Source organism: Gymnoscopelus braueri (genome assembly GCF_963280865.1).
Source record: "Gymnoscopelus braueri genome assembly, contig: SCAFFOLD_433, whole genome shotgun sequence".
Taxonomy (NCBI): domain Eukaryota; kingdom Metazoa; phylum Chordata; class Actinopteri; order Myctophiformes; family Myctophidae; genus Gymnoscopelus; species Gymnoscopelus braueri.
This window is the reverse complement of record NW_027660425.1, coordinates 15,069-25,274: the sequence shown is the minus strand read 5'-3', so window position 1 is coordinate 25,274 and position 10,206 is coordinate 15,069. Positions and strand designations below refer to the sequence as shown.

At 42.1% G+C, this 10,206-nt stretch overlaps 1 protein-coding gene across 1 annotated transcript; it reads left to right on the top strand.

Moving 5' to 3' along the window:
• Positions 1 to 2,916: 2,916 nt before the first annotated feature.
• On the top strand, positions 2,917 to 9,900 carry LOC308081568 (uncharacterized protein; the record flags this gene model as incomplete). Its single annotated transcript, XM_080457934.1, has 10 exons — positions 2,917 to 3,258; positions 4,298 to 4,369; positions 4,586 to 4,743; positions 5,166 to 5,706; positions 5,825 to 6,011; positions 6,237 to 6,497; positions 6,683 to 6,854; positions 6,954 to 7,105; positions 8,005 to 8,184; positions 9,202 to 9,900. The coding sequence occupies 9 exons, from the start codon at positions 2,917 to 2,919 to the stop codon at positions 8,163 to 8,165; spliced, it is 2,046 nt and encodes a 681-aa protein (XP_080314060.1). The 3' UTR covers positions 8,166 to 8,184; positions 9,202 to 9,900.
• Positions 9,901 to 10,206: the final 306 nt, after the last annotated feature.

Sequence of the window (10,206 nt, the reverse complement as noted above, 5' to 3'; positions counted from 1 at the left end):
GGTTAAACTGTATGCTACACAGGTTACAGGTTAAACTGCATGCTACACAGGTTACATGTTAAACTGCAAAAAATCCGGGCCTCTCTATCTGAGATTCCCAGGCTGAATTAGGGGCCCAGCACGTCCCTGCCTCCACATACCCCTAGGGGTCCACATACCCCCATTTTTTTGAAGCACTGATTTAGAACAGTTGTTCTCACAACTTTTTTTTCTCAAAACTAGATAAGTCTAATAAGAATCATGCAAGGGTGCTGTTCTTAGACTTCTCTTCAGCTTTCAATACAATACAGTCTGATATTCTGGTGTCAAAGGTGGTACAGTTGGAACTGAATCCATACTTAATTCACTGGTATGCTTCCTTCCTTACTAACGAGTACAGAGGGTGAAAGTGAACAGAACCCTCTCCGCAGCATTACTAATGTTGGTGCTCCCCAGGGTTGTGTAAGCTCAGCTGTACCTTTCACCCTTTATACTGACAGCTGTCGTACTGAGGAATGTCTGTCTGAATGTCGCACTGACAAACCAGACCAATACATTCTAAAGTACTCTGATGATACAGTTTTGATTTCTCTTTTGGATAGTTCCAGTGATCCTGGACTGCACCAACACAGAGTAAACTAGAAAAAGTGCTCCTCGGAGCACAGGTCTCCGCCAGGTCAGGTACGTTATTCTGGCCTCCTGGTGGCGCTATAATAGGCCAATGTGAAAAGGGTGCCAACCGTGCCATTTATTCTTGCATTGACACTGCATTCATGATTTGAGGCATTTTGTTCCAAAAATGTGTTTTGCTAAATTAAACCTGCTGGTGGCGCTATAACAGGGCCAATGTGAGAAGGGTGGCATTTCTTCCTCGGCCTAGTGGGAATGTGCGTGTGAAATTTCACGGAAATCCCAAGCTGTGTGTATACTTTGAGGCTTTTTGTTCAAAACGGACCAATCCTGCAAACTTTGGAAGCCAACCTTAGGCAATGAGGATGAAATATGGGAAATCGGACAGATCCGTGTTGATCACATGACTATAGTGATACTGTGTACCGATTTGCATGACGTTTGGATAAAATTTGTAGAAGTAATATAAAAAATGGGTTTTGCACAAATCGGCCTCCTGGTGGCGCTATAACAGGCCCATGTGAAAGATTTGGGGCAGAGGTTCTGAATTGGCATCCAGGGAGTGTGTGTGCACAGTTTCGGAGCGACCGGGCCAACGGTGCCGGAGATTAGCTGGTGACAGACGGACACACACACACACACACATACACGGACGGACACACGGACGGACGGACAAGGGGTAAAACATACTCTCTCGCCATGCCTTCGGCCTGGCGGAGACAATAAGGTGGTGGAGTGGAGTGATAACAACGCTCTTATCATTAACACAAAAAAGACAGAGGAGATTGTTTTTGGTGCCCCACTAGAGATACACAGATCCCCCATTACTATTCATAGTGAACAGATCAACCAGGTATGTTCGTATACATACCTAGGAGTAGTAATTGACCACCTTCTGTCATGGAAAGATCAGATTGAATCAGTGGGTAAGAAGACAAAGCAAAGAGTCTATTTCCTTCGCCGTCTGAGATCTTTTGGTGCTAGTAGACAGATTCTTCTTTTGTTTTTCACTTCTGTTATTATGAGTGTTCTTCAGTACTGTAGTACCACCTGGTATGGATGTCTGTCTGTAGCCTTAAAGTCACAACTGCTGCAGCAACTGAACATTTGTTCAAAGATTGTTGGACAACCACTTCAGAGGCTCTATACATCTACGTATAATGACAGTATGATAAGGTTGGCAAGGAATATCACTTCAAACACTAGCCATGCTTTGTATGGAGAACATAGGTTGCTGCCTTCAGGAAGGAGATAGTGTTCCTACATATAGTCCATGAGCCAGACAAGATTTCATTATCGAAAGAGTGGGCAAAACCATACCTATATTAAATTGTTCATAGGGTCAATACGAGTAAATAAATATATGATAACCTCTCCACAGGAGTAGCTTTTTCATGGTTATCACACATTTTGTTATTTTCCCCATACGTACAGTACATGACAGGTGAAAAAATGACAACATTTAAAAAAGAGTTATCATAATGAAACTTCCTGAGTTGATTACTTAAGGTAACTCCGCACCAAACAGACTCGTCCAGACTATTGCAGACTACTCCAGACTGCAACAGACTGGTATTCGGTTGGCAAAAGTTGGCATTTAAGTCTGTCAGCCGACTGGCCATTCATGTGCTAATTTGACTTTTAGCCTGCCAGCGTTGCCAGGTCTGCTTATTATAAGCGACTTTGGGCTTGTTTCCCTGCAAAGCCACTTAGGGATGTTCCCAGCGTTTTTTCTTCACTGACGTGCAGTGGTGTAAGTAACTAGTACATTTACTCAAGTACTGTACTTAAAGGGGAGACACCAGGGAGCTTTCCTCTCAAAAGTAATGACGCATATCTCTAAAAGACCCCCTAAGGATGTCCCCCAAAAAAATCGTTTGAAAAAAAAGAAATGGAAATAGGCAAATTTGAAGTTACAAACATAGCTCCCTCTAGTGGCTGTACTTCGGGAAATAGGCGATTGTGCAATATCCGTGACATCACTCGTATGCGGCCGTAGCTACCAGTGTTGCCATGTCTGCTTATTATAAGCAACTTGTTTTATAGAAAGGGCTGCTTATTTCTCTCGCAGAATCTGGCAACACAGCAGTGCGCGTCATAGGTCTGTTTACTGAGAGAAAGAAGTTGTTGTTGGTCATAGAAGCAGGTATTTGTAGTATTAGTTTTAGTTGGTCGGTAGTAGTTAGTTAGTCAGTAGTTAGTTGTGATAGTAATAGTAGTAGTAGGCCTAGTGTAGTTTTACCAACAGCTTTTTTAAAAGCTCAACCAAACAGCCTTTTTAAAGGCTAACGAAGCTAGCAAGCTAACATGCCCAGGACTTGCGTTATCGGAGGTTGCAGTAACTCCAACTATGATGGAGTAACTTTGCACTTTTGGCCAAAGTGTGAGAAGCTTGCTCGCAAGTGGGATCGCTTCGCACGGATCAAGAGGGCAGACTGGACCAAGGGGACCCCAGGCGTGTCGACGATATGTGGGATCCACTTTACTCCGAGCGATTACGATGGCTATGGGCAATGGAAAGCTGGACTTATCGAAAGGCTGAGACTGAGGAAGGATGCAGTTCCCACTGTCAATGTCGGGTTTTCTGGTGCTCCATCAGCCACCGTTACACAGCAATCAAGAGCGTGTGCCATGATGGAGATAAATCGGGTGAGTGTCTGTGTTTATAAATGCATTTTTATTGTTTTCTTAACCAACAGGGGTACATTATGCATTGGCTTGGACACTGGCTAGTCTGGCTACACCCACGACATGACAATTGACAACGTATACAATAAACATAAGTTATTCCTTGAATTGCTGAAGTAAACGGCATACAAATGGGTCCATCATGTAGCCTGTGCTTTGAGAAAAAAACGTTTATTTTGTCTTCTAAATAGCGCGGGTAAATGTTATTTTGCGCGCGCTAATACTGTGAGTGTGAGCCTAGCTCTGGTCCATAGGGGGTGCTCCTTCCATTCCGACATCTCACCACTCCGACTAGTGGCTTCCGCGTGCGGTTATGGTTAGGGTTAGGGTTAGGTATAGGGTTCGTCAACGTCGGAAAGGCGACATGTCGGAAAGGAGAAATGCACCCGGTCCATAGTGTTAGAAGGACCTCTCCTAACAACTCTATATTGCAGGGGTCTCCAACGTTTTCAGGCCAAGCCAGGACCCCCGAGCTGAGAGAGAGATGAATCAGGGACCCCCTCTAGATTGTATAAAATTGTGTTTCAGATTAAACTATTTCGTTTTTTACTTGGTCTGCTCTTTTCTTCCCTCTACACCTCTGTAAAAAAGAAAATAGCAGATCTAAAAATAGCAGATCTACAAGCTCACAGTTGTGAGCTTGTAGATCTGCTATTTTTTGCTAAAGTTCTCCTCAGAAAAGGGATGCTAGGGTTCAAGTGGTTAATGTAATAATAAATAATCATATCACACAAATATTTGGTGGCCCCCCTGTAGTAACTCTGAGGGGTCCTGGACCCCCTGTTGAAGACCCCTGCTATATTGGATCAACACTGATGTGCACTATGCTGACAGCTTCTACTTGGTATTGTCATCAATAGTGTGACATAACCTTTGCATATTGTTAATGTTTGTATGTTCTATGCTATTTGAATATAGTGCCTGGCACCTACTGTCACAGAGAGGACAGCGGGACCTTCATCCACGGTTTCTCACACTGAGCCAACACCTGTGACTCCAGATGCACGATCGTGTGATCACCACCACCAAGGCACACAGTGCACATGGATACCAACTCCACATAAGAGCATTCGTGAGTGATGAAAACGTATTTTTCAGTTGAACTATTTTACATATTCTCTCTAATATCATGTAATACTTAGTCATTGTGTGTAAGTCTTCATACAATCTAATACAAAGTACAACACTGTAACAACTGTGCCATGGCTCAATAATAATAGCTGCCAATTTTACTGTACTTTTAGGTTGTCAAACCAGTTCTCCCAAGATGATTTCCATTGGTGTGCAGTGTGAAATTATGTTGGATGAACCCGAGACAGCAATGGAGTTGTATGAGGAGGAGGAGGAAGAAGAAGAAGAGGAGGAAGCCATTGAAGACATGGATGATGAGGATTATCTCCCAGGAGAAGATGAAGATGAAGAGGATGGGGAGATGACATTGTCTGGGTCAGTGGCCATGTTTAGCATCACCTGTATGCACTGTAGACTGTTTGTATTTATTTTTTGTAATGTATGCATAATACATTAGTTTAGGAAGTTTTCAGTGAAGACGTTTTTTTATAGTAATACTACAAATACTATTGCAGCTTCTAGTACTATTACTAATGCTAATAATACTAATAATAGTATCAATAATATTTATTATGATTAACATTATTGTGAGTGACGTTCACAGATGTGCACAACAATTGCCTATAACTCAGTGCAATTTTGCATTATCTTAGGACTGAGGGTAAATAATGTGTATGCTGTGTTGACATTCAATTCATACTTCTCAAGTTCTAAATGTCTGTTCAAGTACAATACCATGCTAACCATTTAACCCAGAGCAAGGAGTTCAATCTTGTATGTATGTATTCTTTTTCCAGAGAGCCAGAAACCTCTGACCCAGGTCCTGTGAAGGGCAGGAAGTATCTTGTGTTTAGGTCGCAGCTAATGACCCTGTTCCAACACTGTGTGCTGTGTCTTGCCGAAACACCTGGCACAGTCAGAGAATGTGGAACCGCCATCTACGTCACACAAACCTGCAAGTCCTGTGGCCATGTCAAGAAATGGGACAGCCAGCCAAAGATTGGGAGTGTTGCTGCTGGGAATTTGCTGCTGTCGGCTGCGATTCTGGCTTCGGGAAGCATGCCAACCAAAGCCCTGCGCATGCTCAACATATTGGGAATGGCGACCATCCACCGCAACACCTTTTTTAGGCATCAGAAAGCCCATCTTGAGCCTGCCATTCTACAGGTCTGGAAGGACGAGCAAAGTGGCATCATCGCGTCGCTCAAGGATATGGGTGAACCACTGGTGTTGACAGCAGATGGGAGGAGTGACAGCCCAGGACACTCAGCTAAATATGGCACGGTCAGCATTATTGAGCAGAGGATCAACAAAGTTCTCCACGTTGAAATTGTACAGGTATGTGATGCATGTCTTTTTTTCCATTTCTTAATTGCTCAACTATCTGTTTTACATTCATTTTCTAGGTCAATTAGTTTTTAGTTTTTTTGTCTTTATTTATTTTTCTTTATTTTAGAGTAATGAGGTGAAGAGCTCGTCCTGGTGTGAGCTTGAGGGGCTGAAGCGGATCAAGACCTTCCTGGGTGGTGCTGAACTGGTAGTGGGAACACTTATCACGGACAGAAATCGCCAAGTAGCAAAATGGATCCGAGAAATCTGGCTAGGAGTCAAACATCGGTTTGACATTTGGCATATTGCAAAAGGTATGACCTAGTGTGCATTAACAGTAATTAAGTTATTGTTTGTAAGTTTGGAATTATTGAAGAAATGCACCTAAACATTTTAATCTGACTAAACTACTTGATAATGATATCCCTAGACAATCTTTCTTCTGATTATTTTAATTTAGTAACAAACTGTATAATGTCAGAACATTTTGCAGAATTATTTTGATTGTAGACTAATACAAATATGTATACTTTGACTAGGCATCAGCAAGAAGATTGTCTTGCTGGCCACTAAGCGAGAGAGCAGAGCTGTAGGACTGTGGCAAAAATCCATCATAAACCATCTCTACTGGTCTGCTGGATCGAGCACGGAAGTCGACAGGGACATGATTCTTGCAAAATGGCAGGTTGTGCTCTACCATTTGCAAAACCAACACACAGACCTCCCAAATCCACTAATGCCTTCATGTCCCCATGATCCATTAGAAGAGCACGAAAGAACAAAAGAATGGCTGGCACCAAGTAAGTGACCATTTCATTTTGTCTTTAGATGTCTATAGGCTATAGCAACAGTATTTTCTAAATGTATTTTATTCAAAAAATGTTTTAAACTAATGTAACAGCCTCTGGTCTAAATGGGTTAATGCATGCCTGGAATTCAATCTGATGGGGTTTATACTTTTTGTGTTTGAACCCTGCTCCCACAGACTCTGCTAGCTCAGTTGGTCTGGAGAAGATTCTCCATGGGACTTTGATCTCCAAGGATATTTCAAAGCTCTCCACTGACCACCAAACATCTAGTCTGGAGGCCTACCACGCACTGATCCTGCACTTCCTACCGAAGCACACGTGCTTCTCCTACACAGGAATGCATGCCAGGTAGGCATTACATTTCACAAATGTTATTGTATCTTTTGATTATATGGGTTGCATTACTATTCAGGGACATGCTCTGTTTTGGTTCTGTACGTTTTCTAGAACATACCTTGCAGTCATGCATTACAATGAAAACAGTGGACGCATGCAGGCAGTGCGTAAAAGAGATGGTATGGTACGGTGGTCAGTCGTCTTCCCAAAGGCAAAGAAGGGAGGTCATTCACTCCGCCCAGTGAAAACCCAACCCACTTTCGGTGAGTGTCTACACTAGTATTGTGCAGCCTTGGTACAACTAATATATTTTATATATTCTTGTTTCCTCTTCTTTTCCTTTCAGGGGTCGCCACAGCGAATCATCTGCCTCCATCTCACCCTGTCCTCTGCCTCCTCTTCTTTCACACCAACTAACTTCATGTCCTCTTTCGCTACATCCATAAATCTCCTCTTTGGTCTTCCTATAGGCCTCCTGCCTGGCACTTCCAACCTCAGCATCCTTCTACCGATATACTCACTATCCCTCCTCTGTACATGTCCAGACCATCTCAGTCCGGCCTCTTTGGCTTTATCTCCAAATGATCTAACATGGGCTGTCCCTCCAATGTACTAGGTCCTGATCCTATCCATCCTTGTTATTCCCAGAGAGAACCTCAACATTTTAGTCTCTGCTACCTCCAGCTCTGCTTCCTGTCTTTCCCTCAGTGCGACCGTTTCTAAACCATACAACATAGCTGGTCCCACCACCGTCTTGTTCACCTTCCCTTTCATTCTTGTTGATACTTTCCTATCACACATCATACCTGACAATTTTCTCCACCCGTTCCAACCTGCTTGCACTTGTTTCTTCACCTCATTTCTACACTCTCCATTGCTCATAGGGCAGAACACTGTCCAATATATAAACAATATATATATATATATATATATATATATATATATATATATATATATATATCCACACACATAAAATAACAATTCTGCACGTCTCTAGACCTCAACGGGAGGTGCGGGTCAATGCAAGACAAAATTACAAAATAATACAAAAAGTAGCCTTCAAAAGAAGGGAACGCACACTCTTGAAATGCATGATGACTTATTGATGCAGTATACTGTATTACTGCATCATTAATTGTATCTTCTTCTTTTTTTGTTACAGAATATACCACAAAGGTCATGGAGATGGTATCTTCCAAAGTGTCTGGAGCCAGTGACTGCCAGCCGATGCCTATTGCCCCACCACCGTTATGCCACAATGCAAAACGCCCAGAATTGAGCCTTGCAGTTGCGACATATGTGAGTCGCTACAAGAAGGATTAATCGGCAGGACCCACCTATGGTAAGTTTCTACAATATCAACAATACAGTCGGTGCCTATTGACTTTGTCGTTTCTCATGTTGACATCACACTCCTCATTTGCCTCACTCACTCGTGCAGTAAATCTAGTTCCAAATACTACCACGAGGTGGCGCTTTGGAGTCACTTTATTTTTGTTTCAAACAGACAGACAGACAGACAGACAGACGAGATGTGAGTCCTGACCTGGGAGTCATAAAAAAATGTATGTTTGCTCACTCTGTTGTTACACAATCAAACCCCCCACCAAATACTTTTTTTCATGAGCATGTTGTATGTTTAGAATTTTTTTCAATGGGTCGTTGAGCAAGATGATCACGTTGAGGTTGTTGACTTTCATAGTCTTTACCGTGACTGTGTGTGTGTAAATGGGTTAATAAAAACGTGGCAGGTAGCATTTTGCCAAAAGGCAAGAATTGAAAATTCATGATGCTAATTGAATGATTTACTCTTGTACACAAAATCTAGATCAGGGGTCTTCAACAGGGGGTCCGGGACCCCTAGGGGGTCCTCAGAGTTACTACAGGGGGTCCGCCAAATCTTTGTGTGATAGGATATTTTATTTTACCTTATAACCACTTGAACCCTAGCATCCCTTTTCTGAGGAGAACTTTGGCCAAAAATAGCAGATCTACAAGCATTGTGAGCTTGTAGATCGGCTATTTTTGGCAAAGAGGCATAGGTGTAGAGGGAAAAAAGAGCAGACCACGTAAACAAAAAATGTTGAATCTGAAACACAATTTATACAATATAGAGGGGGTCCCTGCTTCATCTCTCTCTCAGCTAGGGGGTCCTTGGCCTTAAAACGTTGAAGACCCCTGATCTAGATGTTTATGTCTGGATCTTATGTTCATATACAATTGTATAAACAAGCAAAATATGAAGGGGCACAAAGAAGTCATGTACAAATGAAAGCACCTGAAGCCATTAGTGGTAGAAACGTGGAGAGGAGTTATTTATTTTTCTTTAAATTTGAAACTTTTTGTTTTATCATGGCAGTTTGAATCCAGTGTACGGAATACCCGCTTCATTTGGGAATCTGGATCTGACAGCTTGGACCGAACACGAAGGAATCGGGACTCTGTTGTACCTGCCAAGATGTCCCCAGTTCCAAAAAACAAACTGTCTGTAAGCTGTGTAACGGAACTTTCTGTGGAAGAAAAAGTAAAACAGAGTTGATGCCTATTTATTGTTGTGATTTTTTTCTTTTGGACTTACAGTAATGTTATTGTTGTTAGTGTTATTCAGTGCGACTGCCAAAGAAAACAGTAATGTGTTGGTTGCAACTACTTTTCCACAGCACTGTACACGTGTAGTATAGAATGTGTTCCTTGGTGCAGTGGTTCTAATGATCTTTTGGGTCCGGTTTGACCCCTGTAAACAACTTTTTCATCCACGGCACCCCTGAATTACATTGTTACTTTATAGAACATTAAATGTATGTCAAAATATGGTATGTAAACATGTACATTTTTCCCCCTATGACACAGTATGTGACACAGAATATCCTTTTCCATAAGAACAGATTGAAAATAACTTTGTACTTGACATGTAATGACAATTTGAACCCCAGCATTCCTATTCTGGGGGGGAACATTCCCCCCCAAAAATAGCAGATCTACAACCTCAAACCGTGTTGTGTTGCTACGCATTGTGAGCTTGAAGATAAGCGACTTGGTGTAGATGGAAAAAGGTATAGAGGGTGTAAGTAGGGAAATTGAACTGATATTGATGAATTACAAATATGATCAATGTGTTCTACCTGTACTTGCACCATGGCACCAACTATGAGAAACCCTGCCTAGTGAAACCAGTACAAAAATAATGTATGGTGGAATAGTTGTAATGTACATAATATGAGCTAATAAAACAGGTCTGTGGGTATTTGTAGCCACCAAATACTGCCACCAGGTACCAGTATTTCTTGGTTTACGTGGAGTTTTTTTGTTGTTGAAATAACTCATTGATGATTGAAACTCACTCATGCTGGGTAACCAGTCGGTC